The 26887-nt window shown below is 39.0% G+C and overlaps 1 protein-coding gene across 8 annotated transcripts in view; it reads right to left on the reverse strand.

Annotated features, from left to right (window-relative positions):
- Positions 1-26887, reverse strand: part of hdac4 (histone deacetylase 4) — a 498261-nt gene that overhangs the window by 264680 nt on the left and 206694 nt on the right. For 7 of the 8 annotated variants that reach the window (XM_072261461.1, XM_072261453.1, XM_072261454.1 and 4 more), the window contains one exon: positions 17093-17164. The exons of the other annotated variant lie outside the window; for it this stretch is intronic. In XM_072261461.1, the coding sequence (XP_072117562.1) occupies positions 17093-17164 (72 nt within the window). Of the gene's footprint in view, positions 1-17092; positions 17165-26887 lie in introns of those variants that run through there. 8 annotated transcript variants of the gene reach the window in all.

The following is a 26887-nucleotide window of genomic DNA, read 5'->3' on the forward strand; positions in this document are numbered from 1 at the left end:
ATTCGTCCTTCCCCACTATTCTCCCTTCTGCCACTTATCCCTGCAAGCGGGCTAAGTGCTACATCAACCTATTCACCTCCTACACCTCCATTCAGGGCCCCAAACAGGTGAGGCAACAATTCACCTGCAAATCTGCTGAGGTTGTCTATTATGTCATGTGCTCCCAACGCAGCCTCCTCTACATGTGAGACCTGTTGTAAATTGGGGGACTGCTTTGTTGATCACCTCCATTCCATCTGTCTAAAGTAGAAGTTCCTAGTGGCCAAATATTTTAATTCTGTTTCCCATTATTCTCATTCTGACATGTTGGTCGATGGTCTCTTATGCCATGATGAGGACACCCTCAGGGTGGAGGAGTAACACTTCATATTCTGTCTGCATAGCTTCCAACCTGATGGCATGAATATCAATTTCTTCTTCCACTATATAAAAAAAATTCTCTCCCCTTTATCTTTTCTTCTATTCCCCACTCTGGTCTCTTACCTCTTCTCACCCACCTATCACTTCCCCCTGGGTCCCCTCCTCCCTCTTTTAGATTCCTTCTTCTCCAGCCCTTTACCATTCCCACCCATTCGTCTTCACCTGTCACCTTCTAGCTAGCCTTTTTCCTCTACCCACACCTTTTTATTCTGGCATCTTCCTCCTTCCTTTTCAGTTCTTTCTCAGTCCAAAACATTGACTGTTTATTCATTTCCATAGATATTGTCTGACCTGCCCAGTTTCTCCAGGATTTTGTGTGTGTTGCTTTGGATTTTGAGCACCTGCAGACTTTCTCATATTTTATTATTATATTTTAAAGTGTCTGCTGATCACGAAGCAGCAAAGAAATTCATTGATGAGTTTGCTAAGATCATCACTTATGAAAATCTAACACCAGAACAAGTCTACAATGCTGATTGTTTTTATACCTTACATAAAGTCTAAAAAAAAGTAAAATACAAATCTTTTAATTATAATATGGTATCGTAAGTGGAGACTGAAAATCTGCCAGTGCTTTTTGTCTAAAATTTGATCAGGTATTCTGATGCTGTTGTGCTGCTTTTGTTACCCTGCACACATTATATTTTCATTTTATTAATGGTATGTAATAACTTTTACTGTAATGAAGAAATTTTCGATAAAGATTGCTTACTGGTAGCACAAAAATTCAGAGTTGAAAATGATGGCGATTTCAAGCTATCTCATTATATATTCCAAAATCCAAAAAAATCTGCAATCTGAAACATTTCAGATAAGGTGTACTCAACCTGTACTACCAATGAAATTTGGCATTTAAAGTAGCAACTTCAAAATCAATAGGAGAAAGGCACAAGAAAATGGAACTAAATACCAGAAGCACAGTCAAGCAGAAACTAGGCTACATTGTTCAGCACTAGACTGCATTCAGCAGTTAAATTTCGTAGCACTGCACCATTAAAATTTCATTGCCTTGTTTAAGCTGAAGATGTTCCAAAATTTTGGACATGTGATTTACAATAAAAGCTGCTAGACAAGTGATACTATATCTGTTTTAGCATGTAAAATCAGCTTCATTCATGTTGACATGCCATTTCCAGAAAGCATCCAATCATAAGAAAACAAATGGTGATGAACCAAATTCATTCAAATTGAAGTTCCTACCATGGAACATATTTCCTATGATTCTAGAACAATACTAACCAGAAGTTTCCTTGATTTCCTCTGGTGAAACACTAGGACACAGGTTGCAGTTAGAGATGTTATCAGCATTGGTCAAAATTCAGCGGTTTGGGAAGAAGTCAGCATTGAAGTCAAATGAAAGAATTTGACAAACTGACCTTAAACAAGCAGACAGCGGCTATCTTGTTTCACATTTTTTCTAGTCTCTTGGGTCGATACAGAAATTGTCATCACAAAGTTACTGATAGTAAACAATTTCAGTACTTTTTCTCTTTTTAGTGCATGAACTGTGAAAACCTTCAGATCCCCTCAAAAAAGATTTGAGAAAAGATATGATTTGCTGGGCCTTTTCATGATCCATTTCCCTCTGTATTTTTAGAACAAATAGCAAAAAAGCAGAAGCAGCATAGATTATTTTTTTCCTTAGCTAACTTACTGTTTAGTGCAGACAAGAAATGCCAAATGTATTAACTATTTACAGCAACTTTATGGAGAGACAGTAATTGTAGTTATTATGGCAAACAGTCTCATCACCACCCTTATGACCATGCTTCAAGTAAAAGAAACTAGCAGTTAATCCACTATGTCACCCAATGTCATTAACACCCAGTTTTCTACTGTGCTGCAAATTCAACAGCATGCATACATTTTAAGCATGCAACACATTATTTTCTTCATTCATCTACATTAAGCACTTGTTTAAAAATAACAATACAGTACCATGTGGTTGTGCAACTAACCTGGCATAAATGAAATTTAGGTTCCAGCTCCCAAAGCACAATTGATCTTTAAAAGAAATGACTAACGATATTTTTGACACTACATTGAGCTGACAAGAATGGATCCGTCGCTAGGAAGGAAGCAGGTTCTGGGATGCACAGTTTGACCTCAACTTGTTTGATAATAAGTAGAAAGATGGAAGCCATGTATATACAAGTGGATTAAGAGCTGAAGAGATCAGCACTAGGAACAAACTTTCAAGAACTTGGGAGCAGTACAGGGAAAAAAAAATGCATGGCATTTTTGTCAAAATTACTGCTAGGAACCTCAATTTTTTTCAAACAAATGCACAACATACCTATTTTACCGTGCTGTTACCAGCCCAATGCAGAGTCACTTTTTCCAATGGCTTGCAGGGTAAGAGTGGCAAAAATGTCGCTCATTTTAGTGGAGTAGGATCCATTCAGTCTCATCCACTAATACTGTAGGGCCTTGTACTCAAGGTTATTGACTTGATGCCACTGAGCTCATAATCTGCCTAACGTTCAAGATTATAATGGGTGAAGGTACACATTTAACAAATTTTCCTTTCAAATGTTTCCTCCACTCATTATGTTCTCTTCTGTCCATGTACATGTCTGCTGAGTGCATACCTTAACAGTATGCTCTTCTCAGCATCATCTCACTTTTGCCACTTTACAAATTCAATCGTCGTTTAACCATGCATGAATACCCATGAATACAGCCAAACGAAACAGCGTTACTCTGGGGCCAAGGTGCAAAGCACAGTACCAACAGTACCAAACACAGCACAAGGCACATAGAAGATATCAGTAAAATACGGTCACACAAAAAAAAATGGTTCAAGACACTGAGTCCATGAATGTTGCAGAAATCTGAAGTCAAACACAATACAGCTTGTCTTCTGCCAAGCAAACAAATAGGGGGACAGCACTGATTCCGGCTTGGACACTGCGCCACAACACCTCGGTGGAGAGAACAGACTCTAACACCTCTCTCCTGGGTGGCTGTAACCAGACAGCACTGCAGCTTGAGGCCTAGTCCTCGCTACAACCGAGGCCATGCAGCTCCCTTGCTATCTGCCAATAAATCAGTGAAACGGAATTACTGCATTTCTACATTAACAATGTCTAACAGGATGCAATCACAAGAAAAGCAACTAGGATGATCACTCATTGTTAGACTGCACACCAGCTTTGCGTACCGACTTCTTTGACACCTCCCTGACGCAGGCAGCAGCACAATCTGCACTAAGTCCAGCTCCTTCAACTTTTCTGCCAATAAGCAACTTGCTGAATGGGTAGACCTACAGTACTTTAAGTCCTTAATGGCTAGCAGGATCTCTCAATTGTAAAGAATATATTTAAAAAGGACAATAACACCTTGGTTGACACCATAAAAGCCGCTATGATTGAATGCACTGCCATTTTACCAGAAATTATTAGAATAAATCCACTGGATGAGCAATCCTAGGAGATAAAAATGAAGGAATCTATTATCCTCTTACCAATGACACTTTAGCAGTTGCCTCACATGCCCCATGCCTAGTTATCCCAGACTGCTGCAAAGACAGCAATTTTAGGTTATCTTGCTCTGATGCAACATACGTCCAGTTTCATTGATGTCTGCTGCTCATCCACTACAAATCAGCAATTTCTCACCAGTCTGTCTACGCAGACAGAGGATGGGCTAAAATGTATTACAGGTAACAACAGTGACCAGGTTATATTATCATTGCGAAATGTTTTAATTTCAGTTGCTTTGAACCGTCATTTTTTTGATCTTCAGGGGATCTACTGTCAACATGGATCCCAACTGGATTAATGGGAGGGGTTAATATGAGTTGCCTCAGAAAGATGGAACACTTCATCTCACACCTTTATTAAATATATATGTCTAAACATAGCTAATATTGGTGAGGTACGCTTACAATGTACACTCCAAAACATTAAATTCGTCTACACAGAACACAATTTTTGACAGAATTTAAGAGCCTCAAATACCTTATTGCATTTAAGCACACAGATCAATTCTGACCTGGAAAAATAAGCTTTTGTTCCCAGAGGAATACTTCAGTTTACAATAACTGAGTTGTTCTAAGAATTTATGAAAATAGAACTGATGACTAGACACAACAGATTGAAAAAAATATTCCAGCAACTCCTTTCTCTACAAGCAGGGGAGTCTCTGTTTAGGACATTATTCAAAACTGTTTCCATTCCTTGTTCAGCTCAATTATTTTTAGAATTGCTTGAAGCAAAGTAAAACAGTGTTCACCAATGAAAAACTGTCTAGCAACATAACTAACCACAAGATTGAAAGATATTATCCTAACACATCCAAAAAAGAATAATGGACTAATTTGCAATGCATGGATTAAAACTAAAGTTGGGAGGGGCGGGGGTTGGGCTGATGGTACTATAGTCAATACAAAACCAGAAACTAAGATCCTGTGATAACTAATTCAGCTGATACTAAATTCCAAATGTAAGAATAGTGAAGACGTTTATCAGGAATTTACTCACCAATTAATAGTATCTACTATCTATAATTTTTACATCATTGCTCTCAGATAGAAGTATACAAAACAATACAGAAACTATAAATAGAGTTCAGTAGTCCATTTAGATTTTCAACTTCAAAGCTGCTAAGGCCACCTGGAACACAAATTGAAGGTGTAGCTTTCTGCTCTGGTCCTCTGCTCCACTTAAATGGCAACCTTGGACACCTGTATCAGTTTTATAAGAATTAATCACTGATTTTTGATTTACTTCATCGTTTGTAAGTTTTTGTTCACCATCCTAATTTAAAAATATTTTAGTATTATTTTAATTGCTAATGAAATATTTTTAAGTTCACTGATTAGTCTAATATTGACATAGCAAAAGGCTAACTAAGTAGTTTATTGATGACTTAAAAGTTCAAGCAGGTGACTGAAGTGAAAGCTAAGGTTTTCTGTTCAAGTACAAGTCATTAACCAGATTTAAACAATGGTAACTTACATCAGGGGTCCCCAACCTTTTTTGCATTGCAGACCGGTTTAATATTGACAATATTCTTGTGGACCGGCCAACCGGGCGGGGTGGGGTGGGGGGTAGAGTTGCCAACGGACGAGAGTAACAGTCAAGTATGTTGTTTACCCAGAGTAAGACTGCAATGACCATGAAGCCTTGCGCGGGCACCTGTGTGCGCATGCGTGTACGTGCCGATTCCCCCCCTTACAAATTGATTTTAGCGATTCTGTTCGGGGGGGTGGGGGGGAGAATGTTAATCACGACTGGAATACAGCTGATAAGTGGCTAATGTACTCAATTTCGTTTCTAAAAAGGTTTATCTAACAAATTTAATATTAAACACAGCACATATTTTCCTCGCTTGAATATAGAGATAAGTCAATTATCAGGGGAGCTTGAAATAAGTGTGGCACGAACTTCCAATAGAAGTGGTAGAGGCAGGTTTGATATTATCATTTAAAGAAAAAATGGATAGGTATATGGACAGGAAAGGAATGGAGGGTTATGGGCTGAGTACAGGTCGGTGGAACTAGGTGATAGTAGCGTTCGGTACGAACTAGAAGGGCCGAGATCGCCTATTTCTGTGCTGTAATTATTATATGGTTATATAAGTCAATAGCATAATATTTTAAGTAACATTTGGATATTAAACACACAGCATATATTTTCCCCGTGTGAACATATAAAATCATTGCAACACACCAATATCACTGAATCAGTGGGAGCCCTGGGCTTGTTTTCCTGCAACAAGACTGTGCCATCGAGGGGTGACGGGAGACAGCGATACTCGAACGGGGTTCCTTATGCCCAGTCTATTCCGCAATTTAGTTTTCGTTCCATTCATTGCAGAGATAGCAATGTTTTCAGTATTTCCGTGACTATCTCAGGATATTCAGCCTTGACTTTGATCCAGAATGCTGACAGAGATGTTATGTCAAACATACTTTTCTGCCCGTCCTCATCTGCAAGCTCGAGGAGTTGATCTCCTTCCCGTGCTGACATGGATGACGTGTGCGTAATGACTGCACATGCGTTCAAGCTCAACAGTGGGGGTGACAGGGAATGAGAAAAGGTGCAGCTGCCTCCTATCGCCAAAACATATAGTTTCCTCGCGGCCCGGTAGCAAATGCGTTGCGGCCCGGTGGTTGGGGACCGCTGACTTACATAATATAAAAGTCTCTGGTGGAGCTGCTAGTGCAAATCTTTATGCAGCAAATGAACATAAATCAAAGCCATGTTATAGCTTGGCATGTTGAAATAAACAATAAATCTCTCCTGACAATGAGATCCAAAATACAAAAGCAACTTTAAAAACCTGTGGATTAAATAACTAGTAACACACATAAATAACTATACTATTTAGGAGTTAAATAACCATACCATTTAGTAGCTTGAAGATTAGTAAAATAGATTAATCCACAATTTAATTAGAAAAGAACACGGGTAATAACAGTGATAAAATCTCACTTTAACTATCAATACCTGGTAAAATGTCTGAGAACTAGAGAAGACTAACAGGAAATAAAGTTTGGGGATTGGCAAATGGTAACAGATTAATTTTATTTGTGTCTTACATAGTAAGAGAATTTCAGATACCCTCCCATTTTTGTTCAGTTAGCCATTGTCTTCACCTGAATCTCCTGGAAACATTTTCAGTTTCTCTTTCAGAAACTATGCAGGTATGCATGGTGCTCTTTGGAGAGCTTGGCTTGAAGTTTTCTACTACTCCTTGAGCATTTGTGTGCATCAATAAGAGCACAAATAATAGAAATAGTGGTTTCACAATAGCTTATTTCTGCAGTGAATATTCATTGGTCAACTGAAGCATTGTCTCTCTCTCTCTCTCTCTCCATCTTGTTTTACAGCGGTTGGCACCCAGCTTAATGGTGTATTACCGCCACCTTCTGCTCCGAAGTGTGCAATATACTTACATTCTAAATCCCTTCACCCAATCACACAGCCACACATACCCTAACCTACACTTTATCCTCCTACCTTTGGCCATCCTAGTACCCTATTCCTGTTTATCTGTCATATCCTATAAGAAACCCTATCCCTTAAGAAAGTTAAAAATACCTAACCTGTGCTCTCTCACCCATGCCCAGCAACCCTTTTAATATGAATTCCTGCACTCCCATTTCCCTTAGCTTAATTCTCATCACCTCTCTCTGTATCCCATACTTCCTGCAACTCAGAACTACATGTTCTACTGACTCCTCTTCCTGACATTCCTCACACAATCCTGCCTGGTGTTTCCCTATCATTTTCAATGTTTTGTTTAATGCACAGTGCCCCAGCCTTAACCTAGTCCACACAGTTTCCTCTTCTGTATCCACTACCTACCCTAGTACCTGCAACACCTTTTTGTATTTGATATAAATGCCTCCCTTTCCCCTCCCTGTCCCATCTTTCTTGCCACATTTGGTTGACTTTTTCCCAGATTACGCACTTAACCTCTGCTTTTCTGATACTAATGTGCATTTCTATATTTTCTTTCTTTAACACCCTCTTTGCCAACTCATCCACCCTCTCATTCCCCTTCATCCCTACATGTGATGGAACCCACAGAAATTTTACCTGACCTCCCTGATTTGCAATTCTTGGGACTAACTCAAGGACTTCATAAATTACATCTTGCCGACTATTTGAGTGAAAAGACCTTAAATTTGCTTGAACTGAGGATGAATCTGAGCATATCAATGCTTTGACTTGTCTAGCTTTCTCCACCCATTGCAACACAACCAACACTGCCAGCATCTCCACTGTATACACCCCTAACTTATTAGATGTTCTTCTGCTGATTCCAATTTCTCTTGCTGGTATAATCACCCCAAACCCTGTCACTCCTGTTTCAGGTTCCTTAGCACCATCCGTATAAATCTGAGTATAATCACTATACTTTTCCATCACATGACAGTTAAATGCACTTACCAAACCAGTTTTATATTTTCCTTTCCTGTTACCTCTCACAAATGCCAGTCTATGTCAGGCCATACAAGCTTCCATGGAGCTACAACCGGATAAACTACTGAAGGACTTATCCTTAGATCAAACACTCCACATTCTTTAGCAATATCATTCCCTACCCGACTAAAGTTATCCCTCTGAAAACTCTCATTTTCCCAGGAATCCTGCAACACTCCTTTAGCAGGGTGAGAATCATTGTGCCCCTGCAAATTAGCCCAGTAGTTTGCCATCAATTGCATCCTTCTTAGTTCCAAAAGCATTACTCCCATTTCTACCCGTAGGTCTGAAACTGGTGATGTTTTAAAAGCCCCACTGCACACTCTCAAAGCCTGAGCCTGAATCACATCCAGTTTCCTTATAAGAGACCTAGCTGCTGATCCATATGCTATATTTCCATAGTGCAACACAGATCTCACTAAAGCCACATACATTCTCTTCAACACTGAACAACTTGCTCCCCATTCCCTACCAGTCAAAAATCTCAACACATTTATTACCTTTTTACATTTCTCCTCAACTTTCCTGATATGGTCTGCCCATGTTAATCGTCAATCAAATATAACTCCCAGAAATTTAAATGATCCAACCTTTTCTAATTCAATCCCATACATCCTTAACTTCTTCCTTACCTCAATTCCTTTCCTGGTGAAAAATACAGTTTGAGTTTTCTCTACTGAAAATCTACATGCCCAACCATAACCCCACTCCACCACTTCATCAATTGCTCCTTGTAGTTTCCTGATTATATGCTCCATGTTCCTGCCTCTTTTCCACAAGGGCCCATCATGCACAAACAGTGACCTACCTATATTCACTGGTACCTTTGTGAAAACATCATTGATCATAATGATGAAAAGTAACGGGCTAATCACACTACCTTGAGATGTACCATTTGCCACTATGTACTGTTTTGATAATTCTGATCCAATCCGAACTTGAATTTTTCTACCAAACAAAAAATCTTTAATCCAATTAAAAACTCTCCCACCAACCCCCATCTTGTGCAGTTTAATTAATAATCCTTCCTTCCACATCATATTATAGGCTTTTCAATGTCAAAAAACAATGCAACTACTGATTCTTTATTTGCTTGGGCCTTTCTTATTTCAGTCTCTAACCTTATCACTGAGTCCATGGAATTCCTTCCCCTTCTAAAACCACTCTGATAACTTGCCAGCATTCCCCTCTTCTCAAGCTCATATGATAACTTTTCTGTTATCATCCTTTCCATTATCTTACATATATTTGATGTTAATGCTATTGGTCTGTAGCTAGTGGGTTTTGACGGATCCTTGCCAGGTTTCCTTATTGGAATTACTACTGCTTCTTTCCATGCATTTGGTAATCTTCCCTCCTCCCACACTCTGTTATAAAAATGCAGCAACTTCAAGAGCGCTCCTTCTCCTAGATTTTTTAGCATTATATAAAAATATCAGATCTTTCCCTGGGGAGGTTGGTCTCGATCTCTTTATTACTCTCACCATTTCTGCCCAACGTAAATGGATCATCAATTATATCATCCGTTTCTTCCCTCCTGTTTAACACACCTGGGTGTTGACTCGTTCTTTCCCTTCTCCTTCTCCCTTCTTCAGACAAATTTTCTGAACGTGTATCTGTACAAACGACTTAGATTAGATTATGAAGACACACAGTCCTCTTTTATTGTCATTTAGTAATGCATGCATTAAGAAATGATACAATATTTCCTCCGGTGTGATATCACAAAACACAGGACAGACCAAGACTGAAAAAACTGACAAAGCCACATAATTATAACATATAGTTACAACAATGCAACAATACCATAACTTGATGAAGAAGTCCATGAGCCCAGTAAAATGTTCAAAGTCTCCCAAATGTCCCACATCTCACTCAGACGGGAGAAGGAAGAAAAACTCTCCCTGCCATACCCGACCACAATCCGTTTCTGAGTCATCCGAAAACTTCGAGCCTCCGAATCAGCTCTCCAACACCGAGTACTGAGCACCATCTCTGTCCGAATGATTCGACCTCAATCTCGGTCACCAACAAAAGGCAAAGCCGGGGATTTTGAGGCCTACCCTCCGGAAGATTCCCGATCTGCACAGTAACGACAGCAGCGAACGAGCGTTTCAGAAATTTCTCCAGATGTTCCTCTGTTCTTTCACGTCCCTCTCCATCAAATCAGAATTGTCCACGGGCCCTATTTAACAGATATATCATTTTTCACCGGAGGGCTAAGCAGGCCATGATCTCAGCCTTATCCCTACTGGAGACTGCTGTTTCCTCCTCAGCTATCATTACTGGATATTCCCATTCCCTTCTATCTGTCCCCATCCTCTTAATCATTCCCCATACCTCTCCCACAGGTGTTGATCTTCCTATTTTGTTGCAAAAACTCCTCCAACTTGCCCTTTTAGCTTGACGTATAGTTCTTCTCACCACTGCCTGTGCCTTCTTATATTGAATCAAATGCTGCATATTATGGGTTCTTTTAACTAGCCTGAATGCTCTATTTCTGTTTTTTATAGCCTGACAACATTCCTCTGTCCACCATGTCACCAATTTTCTATTCATCCTATTTTTACTCCTGGGTATAGATCCTTCTGCTGCCATAATAATTGCTGAAGTCACTTGACTGTTTAATTCATCTGTATTTCCAGAATTGTCAATCTTTGTTAATGCCTCTTCACTCAACTTCTGGAACTTACCCCAATCTGCTTTTCCAAACTTCCACTTTGGGATTCCACCACCTGATCTTACTTCAACTCTTTCACCCACTGAACATAAAACTGGGTAGTGATCACTGCCTACTGTTGAAGCAGTCCAAACTCCCCAGTTACTGACGTCAGCCAAGGTATTAGACACTAACGTAATATCTAACACTGACTCAGTTCCTGTTGTTATGTGTATCCTTGTTCCTCTACCATCATTCATACACACCAAATCACTTTCTTCTATCAAATCTTCAATTACCTTTCCATTTGAATCTGTAATCGGATCTCCCCATATTGTGCTGTGAGCATTGAAATCTGCACATCACACTACTTTATGTTTGTTTTGTCCTTGTATCGTTAATAGGCTGTCCAAATCCAACATTTTACATGGGTTGTAGTAGTTAATTATAACCACTCTCTCCCACACTTCCACCACTATGTATTCCTGATCATCTCCTTTTTCCAGTACCCTATATGGTATACCTTGCTTGATTAACATATCACAACCCCCTCCTCCCCCTAGATTTCTATCTTTCCTTATCATTGTATACCCATGCACCACAAAGTCTAAAGTTGGTTTCAGCCAAGTTTCCTGAATACACACTACATCCGGTTTTACAACCATTTATTTTATAAAGTGCTTGAATTCCTGGCTATTGGCCAGTAAGCTCCTTGCATTCCATTGTAAAAGAATCACCATAATTAGTATTAACCAACGCATGACACTTCCTGGCTTGACTGATTAGTGAGGTTCTTCCTCACTTCTTCCCATGTCAGTCCTACTAACCCTAAATGGTTTACTGCTGCTTTGACCACCAGCTGAATTTTGTCACTTTTTGACTTTACCCTCAGCCGTACTAATAATCACTCCTGCAATGAATGTTACTAGAGCCTTCTTGTCTACGTAAATCCTGTCATTTGTTCTTTGTTGCATCTATCGCATCTCTATTGCTCCCTGTTCATTAGAAGCATTATTCTGTTCTCTTGACATTCTCACAGCTTCTGCATAAGTGATCTTTCTTTTCACCCTTATTTCTTGAATTTTATTCTCCCGTCTAATAACCTCACACCCACTATGTGCCACGTTATGAGCTCCTCCACAATTGCAGCATTTTGGCTGCACTCCTGTTCCGCACTTTCCATATTCACGATCACCCCCACATCTAGCACATCTCCTCTGCCTTTTACAGTTTTTAGCTATGTGTCCAAACCTTTGACAATTATAGCACCTCAATGGCTTTGGCAGATACACCCTTACTGGGTAACTCATGAAACCAAGGAACACCTTCCTTGGCACTCTTTATTCTTCAAATTCAATCAATACTGTTTCACATTCCTTTTTCACTCCCTCCTTTATTGTTTTCTGAACATTCATTATTTTTCCTCCTTTGATATTCCTCTTTAACTCCTCCATAGAGGGGGAGGAAAAGATGGAGACGCGATACGACGCAGCGTGCGCAGCCTCTCCAGTGAATGATATCTGTATTTGTCAAATAGGATGCCGTGCACAATCCTGATTTGATGGAGACAGACGTGAGAAGCACAGAGGAACATCTGGAGAAACTTCTGAAATGCCCGCTTCGCGGCCGCTACTAATGTGCGAGTGAGAATCTCCGGATGGGAAGGCCCTGAATCCTTGGCTTTGCCTGTTGCTTGGCGGCCAGGGCCAGGGTCAAAGTGCTCGGCAGAGATGGTGCTCGGTGTCGGAGGCTCGAAGTTTTCGGACGGACTCAAGAGTCGGTTGTGGTCGGGTGTTTCCAGGGTGCTGTATTGGCAAGTTTGCAGCGCTGGAGGTTCATGGCAGGGAGAGTTTTCTTCCTTCTATCGTCTGCATGAGATGATGGGACTTTCGAGACTTTGAGACTTTTTTTTTTTACTGTGCCCATGGTCTGTTTTTTATCAAATTATGGTATTGCTTTGCACTGTTGTAACTATACGTTATAATTATGTGTTTTTTGTCAGTTTTCTAGTCTTGGTCTGTCTTGTATTTCTGTGATATCATACTGGAGGAACATTGCATCATTTCTTAATGCATGCATTACTAAATGACAATAAACGAGGACTGCATGTCCTCATAATCTAATCTAATTTATACTCATTGGTACCCCTGTGATCACTCCTTTACAACCATTTCGTGCTCCCACCCTCTCTGTGTATTCCACCTTGCATTTTTCTATCTCTTTTAGCATGAGTACTTTCTCAAGTTGTTCGTCATTCGCACATCTTACCAATAGGTTGCCATCATTAAGGTCTTTTGCAAATACTATTTCCCTTATCTTATTTGCCACAGTTGTTGTTAGCACAAATGGGTTAATTTCCTTCATGTGTCCCTGAGTCTTCTCATTAAACCTAATTATGACAACACCTTCTCTCTGAACTTGTTGATCTTCCTTACTTTCAGAGCTCTCTCCACTGTCATTTCTTATTCTTTTATTCTCTTTGTCTCGGTTTTCATTCATCCATCCCCTCACTATCTCCTCATTCCCTTTATTTCTCCCTTCACAATAATCCATCTCTCCCCAGCTACCTACCTCTGATCCGAAATCCCTATCCCGCTCCTTCTCCACTCTTTCCCTCACCCCTCCCCCAACTTTGTCCGCTATTACCGGACCCACATGACCTCCTCCCAGCAATTCCCGCTCCTTCCCCACTCTCTTTCCCTCAACAAGTTCCAAACCACATTCACGCATGCGCCCACTCCAAAATCAGCCACTCCAGCCAAGCTCAATAGTTCAGCCACCACAACCTGCCCAGTTCAGCCGCCAGCAGCTCCCAGCAATTGCAATAGTTCAGCCCCCACAACCTGCCCAGTTCAGCCGCCAGCAGCTCCCAGCAATCGCCTGTCCACTCTCTGCAGCATTGTCATGACCTACATAAATTATACTAGAATTAGAAGTAAAGGATACTACTTTCCAACTAAAGACAGAATAAAACCAAATATACTGAGCATTACCTTTGTTTAATTGGCAGTATCTGTACATGTAAATCAGAAACTTTAATCCCACCATTCTTCAACCACAGGTTGAGCTAGGAGTGCTGGTATGTTAAAGCTGCTATGTTCTGCTTCAGGCTAATGCAAAAGTTCCCGTGCTTTATTCAAGAACAACTTGCATTTGTAAAAGCAACCTTAAAACAACAAAAGGTGCTGTATATGAGTATTATAACACAAAACTGAGGCATAGGAAATTTAAAGAGCATCCTAAATGGAGGAAAGAATGAAGTTTAGAGCTAGAGCCTCAGCAGCAATAAATAATTACCAATAATGCAGTCATTAAATTTGAGGGTGATTGAACTGGAGGTGACAAAATATAAAGGGTTACAAAGGATTAATAAATTTAAAAGCCAGACACTTGTTAACCAAGATCGGGAAGTACAAGAATGCTGGGAAAACAGAACTTGGTGCATTTACTTGGCCAGTAGTAGATGGTTGCGTCAGCAAATGAACTGCGGCACTGTTGGGTCATGCAATGTTAAGAGAACATTCATACTGATGAGTTGCATAGATGGTCCAAAGTTTACCTCAAAACAATTTGTGAAAGAAAAAGTTTTGTCTCCTCCCTTTAACAGTATGGAAAACAATTTATCCACAGAACCAATCATGTACTTTTCATGGGATTTAACTGTTATCTAGATTGGCCACCATATTTGCCTTCATGACAGTAACTGTGTGTGTCACTGGATTGTAAAGGATCTGTAACTAATGGAACAGAATACTGCCATAGTAAAAAGTCAGCATTCTTAAGAAAATTATGAAATTCAAACTCAAGCCTATTGGGTCAGTTCAGTAAATAGAAGGTACAAAGCCATTTATGAATTTGACAGCATTAAATTAAAAGAAATTTTTAAATGTTTAAGATACAGTTTTAAATATAATTTAATCACTTGCTTACTGAATTATATTAACACTGAAATATTTCATGATCTGGAAGAATGTAACCCCTCTCCATAACAGAGCTTTTAAATGAAGCTTCACAGCACCATAAGTTGAATTCAAAAGCTTGAGGATAAAAAGAACACGTTCAACTAGATGCTGGTTAAGCTGTGGAGTGCCCAAACATGCTACACCAATGTCTGATAAAATGGGAAATAATTTCTACAGCAGAGCTCATTATGGCAACTAACTGTCAAGAATAATACTTAAAGGCATGTTATGGAGAACAAGTCACAGCAGAGTCAAACATATGCAAGAAAGAGCTTAGAATATTGGAATAAAACTATTTAATTTACAAAAATGATTTGAGTATAAAGCAGTAGTAGACTATTCATGTTCCATGCTTTGATTGCTCCAGTTCACTGACACAATATTTGCATGTTTTAGATTTAAATTGCGGGGCCTGTTTTAGTGGCAGATGAAGATACCAGTTAGAAAAGTGAACTGATTGTCAATGAAAGAAACATTAGGAAGAGCAAATTCTAAAGCCAAACAAATAAATTAACTTTTTCATGCCAAATTTTAAGATTTAATGCTTATGCGCCAGTAAATTTTCAGTAAAATAATTACTTAATTATACACCTGGAAATTAACTTTTTCTAGAAACTTCTGAAAAAAGAAATCAAGATACTTTTATTTAATCATCAGCAGCAAAGAGAAATAGGAAAGGCAGGGAGAAAGTGTGGAAAGGAAGGGTTAAGAGCTGATGGGGTGCAAGGGAACCTGATAGCTTCTTTTCTAAAAAAAACAATTTTTTCATCTCTTCATATTAAATGAAATAGTCTCATATTTTCCCACACAATACTCCACTGCCACCTTCTTGACATATTAGTTGAGGGATAAGCACTGGCCAAGATTCCAGTAATAAAAGGCCTGCAGAATAGCACCATGGCATATTTTATGTTAACCTGAGAAGTTTAACATCCCTGTCTAGAAACACACCCTTAGGCGGTATAGTCATTCTTCAGCCCAAGCCTGAAGCGTTGGCCTAAATTTTTGTGTACATGGCCTTACAGCGAGATTTCAATCCATAACTTCTGACTTGGAGCCAAGAATGTTATCAATGGAGCCATAATTACAATACAGAAAACTACACAACTCTGAAAGAGACTGTGGAAAATCCAATCCCTGCTTATCTTTCCCATTCTATATGTCCATACATCTTTACTGACTTCCTCACAAGTTTCTTCAGATAGTTATGTACAGACAGAAGCTATCCTTTCCTCCCCTAGTCATTGACATACATTTTAAATATACTATATATTCTACTGCTATTAATTTCCCATTTAACTGTATCACTGGTTACATCCTCCAAGACTACTAAAATTTGAATGCCTCATTCACACAAAAAAACTTTATAAAAAGTTGACTTATTTAAAATTACTTTGAAAGTATGATTTTATGTAAGATTTACATTGAGGGGAGTGGTGGGGAAGAGGGAGAATAGTGAAATAAACTTTTGCACAGCCTTGACTCAGCCTCAAGCTCCAAGAATCACAAAACTTCATCAGCACTGTAGAAACATTTCTGTTTTGACACAATTGTTAAGTTTTCTGTGGTTTTCACAATTAAATTGTTTTTGTAAATTGCAACATTCTTTTGTCATACAATAAGAAACATAAAACATGTTGCAATTATGAGGTACTTCAATGAAAATCTCTCCAAAAAGTTATTTTTAAAACTGCAGCTCTACATCCTAGATGCAGCATAAAGAGAAACAAAGCTTTAAAAAATGACTCAAGCCTTTTTGCTAGTCTGAGGATAGTCCATCAGTTCAATTGCACAAAAAATAACTTGCGTTACAAGATAACTTCCTAACTGAGCAGATCCACCAAACTTGTTGCTGCCTTTGTCGCTGTGTATGATAACATTAGTAACTTGCTAGAAATTACCAATTATCTGTGAATTACTGCATTAAAAGGACAGCAAACAGAGGCATCGCCCATTTAAAGAAAGACATTAGTAATATTTAAGAATTTTTAAATTTTAGGTAATAGAAATGGCACTACTTTATTTTTTTTTGTTAGCAACACATAAAAGGCAGCTCGTGATTTAATTTTATTTGAAATTTTTATCTTATTCTGAAAGATCTGATCGCCTCTTACCAGTGCTGGGCATGTGATTCACTCTTGAGGGAGTCAACAACTCAACTGACTGGTCTCGACCGGAAAGTCCATCTGTAAGTGAAAATAATTCAGTCTCATAAATAGTCTGCTGCATCTGCCGTAGCAGAAAAATAAACTCAGTTCCAGGATGGCCTTTTCCAGCAAGGGTGCAGTGAAGTTTACATGCATAAATTCGGTTAATATACAGTATTCATTTCAGTGTGTTTACAGTATTACATTTTGTTTGAAAACTATGCCCAATGAACACCTTTATTTGACAAACTCTGAAAATTCTTTGTCAATCTTTTACTGGACACAAAAGGGCTACACAAAATTAATTTTCAGATGATATATCGACAATGGAACCCGCTGTTGAGAGAAACATAGTCTGGGAGGTGGCAGCTAAAAATAAATGGAGCACTGAAGGAGATTAAAATGCAGAAACTCAAGAGGTGCACCAGTATGCAAGGACTTGAGACCAGTACAAATCAGCTCCATTGCTGTTCTGGCCATGTCATTCAATAAAGCAGTCTGCTAACAAAATACACCAAAATAAATCTTGTTTTGAAAGTTACTTTATTAATGTACGAGTTGTGCACTACAATTCCCATGTCTACCCGCATAATATTCCATTTTGCATTCCCTACTTATTGGGGAGAATTCAAAGTTTCAAATTTACAAATTAAAAAATCTGTTCGTATAAACTTTTCTGACTCTACACTGGTTACATTGACCAATGGCAAAACTGTCACCTACTTGTTTTGAGAGTTACCTCCCATCGATCAGAAAGATCAGTTTCACATTCTCTTTTGCATTCTTTTAAGGGGAACGGTGCTTCTTTCGATTTGCCGTTTTTTGAAAGGAAGTATAGAAAAGTCATAAACAATTGTGCTGCTAATTACTGATGTCCGGTTAGACTTAATCTATGGAGAATTAAAGGGGGGAGGGTTTGGGTGAGAGGGAGGAAGGCTTTAGTTATCTTGACAAACAACAAAAGCTTCTAGCTGTTGATATGTGGCTGGGATCCACAGTAATTGGAGCTTTTTGGTATCACTTAAGCTGACACTAAACACCCAATAGGGTTGTAGAAATGGAATTGAAATTTAAAAAAGGGTCTGAATAGAGAAGTGCTGCACAACTGCTATCTCCATACGGAGTCGCTTACAGTAACTCCAGTCCACTGCAAACACTCAGCAGATAGCTAGGAGAATGTATCCAAATGTATCCATACATTGCAACTGCACCAAATTCTCAACATCTACAGCAATTTGGCTTCAATAACTGTAAATGATGCAATACATTTTCTTTAAAATTGCAGAATCTTTCAATTGACTGAAATTTCCTTTCACATGCTCGCCTCACTTGTTCTGACAACTCTTTTCTAGGGATCATGGTAGAAAAATGCAACTCCAGTACTTAATTCAGTGTTTTGCTCCCCTCAGAAAGCGCCTCAATTCTCATGCATTAATGACGCAGTCTGTGAGGAAATGACCCAATTTTATTCAATTCTTTTGAATAAAGTCATTGTACATTCTACAGTCAGAGAAGCAATGCTCAGTTTGGCTCTGGCAAAGTCAAGCTCCGATGCCATATCATTTACATTCAAATACTGCCGGAGAAGGAAAACAATTGAATACTCATTCAGTTTAGTAGTGATGTTGGATTTTTGAAGAGCACTCAACATTTTTTACATAAAACTTTATCTGCAATCTGCATTAATGTGTATGTATTCTTTAAAAAAAATGTCTAGGTTGAATAACTTTTTCTGGTCCAAAAGTGCTCTGGAGAATTAACTTTTCATAAACAAGAGAAAACCCATTCCCATATTTTGTGTACTTTTGGAATAAAAATGATAAACAACTTTTCATATAGGCACAGAAATTCCCTTGTTCAAGGAGAAGCACAGTTTCTCCCAGAGCCTTTTACGTGTGCATGTACCATTTAGTAAATTAATGTTATGCTACTTATATGCTTGAACTGACAGGGTCTGAAAAGAATGGCTTACAAACTCCCTGTTTAAGATAAATTCCCTCGTGTCAAAAAATAGCTGTGCATGGCCATCCATAGTGCCATTAACAAACAGATAATAATTTACACTTTCACATCACACCCAAATTGTCAGCAGTCATTACCACCTTTATGGTAAAGTATTAAAATAGGACTGATCCTATATATGGAGTCGTTTAATACACTTGGCTTGCTGAAATTAACTAAAATCAATGTTGGAGTGGTGGCAAAAATTCCATTGCCAAATTGCCATTATGACATCCTTACAATTGAAGTTTAAAGAAATATTTCACAAACTAACTTACTCCTCATACACAGAGTTTTAATTTGTATGCCAAAGATAGTAATAAAGTACATATATGATGGATAAAGTACAAAGAGATGAGTCAGTGTAAATGCAACTTGGTGGCAAATGGTTTTGTATTTTGCCCTGTTTAAAATCCAATTTTTCCAAAAATGGGACCATGGCTCAAATGACACAGAAATTAACATTTAAAACATACCATCTGTATTTTAATTATACTATTACATTATTAAAACTGAGAAGTGATTAATATTGCCATTCATGAATCAGCAGCCAGAACTATAAAGGTACATTAACAAATGACAGTTCTTTTCCATATAAGGTCACAAATAGACAAAAGCAAGAGGATAGATGTTAGGATGGATGACTGAAAGCTTAGTCAAATGATTTTCTGAAGTGCTCACAGCTCAAAAATTATAGACTTAAGTTCAAATGTGAGTTATCCGTCACACCATGGCTGACTGCAACATATTCTTTTCATCTGTTTAGTAGTCCTAAGCAGTAACATTTGATGATTTCCTTCACAGCTACATGCAAAGAGTTGCCACTTTCCAGAGCCTTTATAGCCAGTAGCTTCCCCACCATTGAGGAAATCTTTAAAAGGTGATGCCAGACTTCTGGTTGTCAGCCACATGGAGTAGTCGCAGACAGTGGGTGCTCTGTCCTACTTTTTATCTCCACACTCCTTCTTTCCCCTTTTCTCATACCAAACTGTTGGACATTTTGCTCTTCACCCTGCCTATGTCTATGTTCACTTCACAGTAACCTCAAAGAGTACTAAATTCGGGGAAAAAGGCGATTCAGCGGCTGGCTTGACAGTAGAGCTAACTCCACGCTACTAAACCAACACCGTGAGGCGTTAGTGGCTGAATTTAAATCTTCTTTCAGCCTGCTGGAAATGAAACTCAACCAAATCCAATGCAAAGTGGAGGACCACAGCCAACTCCAATCCTCTCTCAAGCTCGCTACGGATGACCTGAGCCAGCACGTCAGTGAGCTGGAAAACATCTGCTCCAGTTTACATGGAAACAATATCAAGCTAATGGCTAAAGTTACTGACCTAGAGGGCCAGAGCAGATGGCGGAACCTACGCATCCTGGGCCTGCCGGAATCTATTGAATGCCGGCATTCTACTGCATTTTTTGCTAGTCTGCTTTGTGAGATCTTCGGGAAGGAGACGCTCTCATCCCCGCCGGAGATTGATAGAGCCCACCGTTCACTAGCAGCTAAACCAGCCCCAGGACAGAGACCGCGCCCGGTCATTTTTCGCCTGCACGGCTCCATATCACACTTCCCAGCGGTGACAAGAAGTGGCTACGCTCGGAAGACGAAACACGGAAGTGCATCGACAGCCTTCCCACTACATCGAATTCTTCAAAAAATACATTTCTCCCACACCCTCTGCCAGGTAACGCTAGCAGTGCTTGGATAGTGAGGCCTGGTCTGACTTGTCCGGGTTAGGTACTGACGACCATGATAGGTGGAACAATATTCACTCTGACTGCTCTTTTGAGAGAGCATTTCCTTTTACCTTCAATTCAGTGAACTCTACAACCTTTCATGGGAAGAGCACTGGGTAAAATCTGTTTATTTTTATTTTCTTCTTTCCAATATTTTTATTAGTTTCTACTTAGAAGAATACAGAGTACAAGAAAGTATATATAAAAGGTCAAAAAAGATTTTAAAACTACCAATTACATTACATCTATTCATAACAACAATCTCATTACCACGTATTCATGTAAGTTAATCAATAGTTATATTGAAATACACTAATTTATTACAAAAAAAAGAATCTAACCTCTACCAAGACCGAAGCTGTTTATTAAGGAGAAAAAGGTAAGTATCTTCTCATATAATAAAAAATAATAAAAGCCAACATCTGAATTTAAACAACAAATTGAAGGTTTTGAAAATAATTCAGAAAAGGTCCCCACAATGTTTGAAAGTCTTGACAAAATTCAGAAATTGAACAACGAATCTTTTCTAAATCTAAGCATAACATCGCATAACCAATGTTAGGATGGTAGGAGGAAAAACATCCTTCCATTTAAACAAAAGTGCCCTCCTAGCTATAAGAGAGCTAAAGGCCAAAATATGTAAATCAGATGTCTTCAGCTTCATATCTTGTCCTGCAACAATACCAATTAGGGTCGTCAAAGGATTAGGCTTAAAATTGACTTTAAAAAGTAAAGAAAAAGTTTGAAAAACGTCCCTCCAATATTTTTCAAGACTCGGACAAGTCCAAAACATATGAATTGATGAAGCATCTCCATTATTACATCTGTCACAGTAGGGCGTTATATCCAAATAAAAACGAGATAGCTTATCCTTAAGTCATATGAGCTCTATGTACCACTTTAAGTTGTATGAGGGAATGGCAAGCACAAAACGATGAAGTATTAACCAGTTTAAAAATTTTATTCCCAGTTTCCTCAGATATTGATGTCTGTAAATCTTGTTCCCAGAGATTCTTAATTTTGTCCAAACGAACATTCCTCATCTCCAGTAACATGCCATAAATATTAGATATTGAACATTATGAAAAGGTGTCAAATTGAAAATTACGTCTAGTAAGTTCTTATCTGAGCTTATAGGAAATGTGCATAATTGAGATCTTAGAAAGTCTCTGATTTATAAATATCTACAAAAGTGAGTTTTGGGTAAGCTATATTTAGCTGACAATTGCTCAGATGAAAAAAGATTTCCCCCAACAAACAGATCCCAAAAACATTTAATACCCAACCTGTCCCATTCTTTAAAATCTAAATCAGTCATGGAGGGTTTAAAAAAAAAGTTAGAATAAGTGGGACTTGAAAGGGAAAATCTCAATAAACCAAAGTGTTTCCTAAATTGTATCCAGATCCTCAGAGTATGTTTAACTTTTAAATTATTAGTTAGTTTACTTACAAATAAAGGAAGTGAGGATCCAAGAAGAGAAATAATAGAAAATTTATTTACGGAGTTAGCTTCTAAAGAAACCCATACCGGACAGTCTACATGATTAATCTAATATAGCCAAAACGTAAGATATCATATATTAACTGCTCAGTAATAAAACCTAAAATTAGGTAAGGCTAAACCTCCGGAATTTTAAAATTTTTGAAGATGAACTTTATTTAATCGAGGACGTTTATTTTTCCATTAATAAGAGGACAAAATAGAATCAAGAGAGTCAAAAAAGGATTTAGGAATAAAAACGGGTAAAGCCTGAAAAAGATATACATATTTAGGCAGAATATTCATTTTAATAGAATTAATTCATCCAATCAACAATATTGAAAGGGGTGACCAATTTAATGATATCCTTTTTACATGGTTCAATAAAGTAAGAAAGTTTTCTTTAAACACATGTTTGTTCTTCGGGCAAGACGAGGGAAGGTGGTGTCTGCCTACTGATCAACACTGGATGGTGCTCAGACACAGTTGCACTGACAAGCTCCTGCAGCCCGGACCTGGAACACCAGTCGGGGAAGTGTCGTCTCTACTATCTGCCACAGGAATTCACCTCGTTCATACTGACAGCAGTCTATATTCCCCACTAGGCAGATGTGGAGTGTGCTCTGAACATACCGTATGCCAACATCAGTGAACTTAAGACCAGGTATCCGGAGGCTTTGCTCATTACAGCCAGGGACTTTAACCAGGCCAACCTCAGAAAGGCGCTGCCAAAGTTATACCAACATGTCTGCTGCCCCACTAGAGGCCCGAATATACTTGTCAAGGATGCCTACCGTTCTGTCCCACAACTTCACTTCAGAAAATCGGACCATCAGGCCATACTCCTCCTCCCGGCTTACAAACAGAAACTAAAGCGGGAGGTCACGGTGTCAAAAGTAGTGTAGCGTTGGACGGAGGAAACGGATGAGGTCTTCCATGACTGCTTTGAATCGGTGGACTGGTTAGTATTCAAGGACTCAGTAGCTAACCTTGATGAGTATGCCTCAGCTGTCACGGACTTTATTTGGAAAAGCACGGAGGACTGTGTGTCTTGCAAGACGATCCGGGTCTTCCCTAACCGGAAACCTTGGATGAATTCTGAGGTCAAGTTCCTTTTAAAGGCTAGAGCTGCGGCTTTTAGGTCCGGGGATACCAGTCGCTACACGGAATCCAGGCGTGAACTCCGGAAAACCATTAAGGGCACCAAGAGGCAATATTGAGCCAAGTTGGAAGCCGAGGCTAACCAAAGGGATGCCAATAGACTATGGCAGGGTCTAAATGAGATCACTGGGCGCAAAGAAAAGGCTGGGAATATCAATAACTGTGGCGCTTCTCTTCCTGACAAACTTAACATATTCTACGCAAGATTCGAACAGAAGAGGAGCGTCCCACTCCCTCCAGGTGAACCGGATCTGGTGGCTACGAGATTCATCGTCACCGAGGAGGACGTTAGAAAGGCCTTCCTGAAGATAAATCCAAGGAAGGCGATGGGCCCAGATAGCGTCCCAGGATGGGTTCTCTGGGCCTGTGCAAGTGAGCTAGTTGGAGTGTTTGCTGACATCTTCAACTGCTCCTTGCTTCAGTCTAAGAGCCCCTCGTGTTTTAAGAAGGTAACGATAATCCTAGTGCCGAAGAAGAGCAAGGTGGCATGCCTGAATGACTATCGACCTATGGCTCTGACATCAATTGCTATGAAGTACTTCGAGTGATTGGTTTTGGCACACATCAACCACAGCCTACCGGTCAACCTCGACGCTTTGCAATTCGCCTACCAGAGCAACAGGTCAACGGCAGAGAACACCTGGAGAATAAAGACGTGTACGCAAGGCTCCTTTTCATTGACTACAGCTCTGCCTTTAATACCATCGTTCCAAATAAACTGATTCCTAAGCTCCCGAACCTGGGCCTTAGCACTCAGATCTGCAGCTGGATCTTCAACTTCCTCACAGACAGGACCCAGGCTGTTAAAATAGGGGACAAGCTCTCCTCTACAATCACTCTGAGCACTGGTGCCCCACAAGGCTGTGTACTCAGACCCCTGCTGTACTCACTGTACACCCATGATTGTGTAGCCAAGTTTCCATCGAACTCAATATACAAGTTTGCTGATGACACAACAATTGTAGGCCGTATCACATGTAATGATGAGTTTGAGTACAGAGAGGAAATTAAGACCCTGGTGGCATGGTGCGAAGACAATGACCTATCCCTCAATGTCAGCAAGACAAAGGAATTGGTTGTTGACTTCAAAAGGAGTAGTGTACCGCACAACCCAACTTACATCGGGGGTGTGCAAGTGGAACAGGTCAAAAGCTTTAAGTTCCTCGGGGTCAATATCATAAATGACCTGATTTGGTCCAACCAAGTGGAGTTCACTACCAAGAAGGCCCACCAGCGCCTTTATTTCCTGAGAAAACTACAGAAATTTGGCCTATCCCCTAAAACCCTCACTGATTTTTACAGATGCACCGTAGAAAGCATTCTTCGAGGGTGCATCACAACCTGGTATGGAAGTTGTCCTGTCCAAGACCAAAAGAAGCTGCTGAAAATCGTGAACACGGCGCAGCACATCACACAAACCAATCTTCCGTCCGTGGACTCACTTTACACCGCACGCTGTTGGAGCAGTGCTGCCAGGATAATCAAGGACACGACCCACCCAGCCAACACACTTTTCGTCCCTCTTCCCTCCGAGAGAAGGTTCAGGAGCTTGAAGACTCGTACGGCCTGATTTGGGAACAGCTTCTTTCCAACTGTGATAAGATTGCTGAACAGATCCTGACCCAGATCTGGGCCGTACCCTCCAAATATCCGGACTTGTCTCTCGGTTTTTTTGCACTACCTTACATCCCATTTTTCTATTTTCTATTTATGATTTATAATTTAAATTTTTAATATTTACTAATTTTAACTATTTTTAATATCTTTAATATTTAATATTTGTAATCCAGGGAGTGTGAAGTGCAGAATCAAATATCGCTGTGATGTTTGTACGTTCTAGTACCAATTGTTTGGTGACAATAAAGTATGAAGTATAATTCTTAGTGACTTTTACACCCAAATAAGTAAATTGATTCCTTACGATTTTAAAAGGGAGATTAGTATTAATTGATACCAAATTATTTAAAGGAAATAACGCACTCTTATGTAGGTTCAATTTATATCCTGAAAACTGGCTAAAACGGGAGAGTAAAGAAAGTACGCAAGGTAACGAGATCTCAACATTAGAGATAAAAAGCAATATATGATCAGTGTAAAGCCAAATTTTGTGAGTAATACCTATCCTTAAATTACCACAGATAGCATTAGATTCACGAAAAGCAATAGCTAGGGGTTCTAAAGCTAAATCAAAGAGCAAAGGACTCAACGGACAACCTTGTCTAGGTCTGCGGTGAAGTCTAAATGGTTTGGAATTTTGAAAATTAGTAAGAACCTGAGCAGAAGGAGATAGATAAAGTAATTTAATCCATTGAATAAAATCTGGTCCAAAATTAAATTTTTGTAAGGTTTTAAATAAATAATTCCATTCAACCCGATCAAAGGCCTTCTGAGCATCTAAGGATATCACACCTTCCGATATTTCCTGAGAAGGAGAGTAAATAACACTTAATACACGGCATATATTAAAATGGGAATGTCGGTTTTTAATAAATCCAGTCTGATCATCAGAAATAATAGAAGGTAAAATATTTTCAATCCTATGAGCCAGAACTTTAGAAAGGATTTTAGTATCAACATTGAGTAATGAAATTGGTCTATATGAAGAGCATTCAGTTGGGTTCTTGTTCTTTTTTAGGATAAGCGAAATAGAAGCTTTATAGAAAGACTGAGGCAAGCTACCCAATTTGAAAGAATCCAAAAACACTAAGTGTAACTGCGGTATAATTAATGAGGAAAAAGTCTTATAAAATTCTCCAGAAAATCCATCTAGACCCGGAGCCTTCCCCGAGTGTAATGAACGTATAACCTCGGCAATTTCCTCATAAGAAATGGGTTGATCCATCTGTTTGCAATTATCTGCAGAAAGTGCAGGGATATTTAATTGATCTAGAAAATTATTCATTACAGTACTATTTTTAGGAGAATCAGAACTATAAAGTTTATCATTTAATTCAGAGTGATCATTTGTCCTATCACCATTAGTTTTACAAATTTCTTTAATTTGTTGTTCAACTATAGAAGTTTTTAATTGGTTGGCCAATACTTTGCCTGCTATATCTCCATGAATGTAAAATTGAGTTTTATCTTTAAGAAGTTGAGTTTCAATTGGATATGTTAACAGAAGATCATATTTAGTTTTAACTTCAACACGTCTTTTATATAAAACAAGATTTGGAGCTATAGCATATTTTTGATCTAATTGTTTCAATTGATTGGCTAATTCAGTTCTTTCTTTATTAGCTTTATTCTTAACACTCGCAGTATAAGAAAAAGTTTGTCCTCTAATATAGGCCTTGAAAGTATCCCATACAATAAGATTGGAAGTCTCTTCCTTTTTATTCTCTTCAAAAAAGAAAATAATATGCCTCTCTAGAAATTTTAAA

Source organism: Mobula birostris, chromosome 6 (genome assembly GCF_030028105.1).
Source record: "Mobula birostris isolate sMobBir1 chromosome 6, sMobBir1.hap1, whole genome shotgun sequence".
NCBI lineage: Eukaryota > Metazoa > Chordata > Chondrichthyes > Myliobatiformes > Myliobatidae > Mobula > Mobula birostris.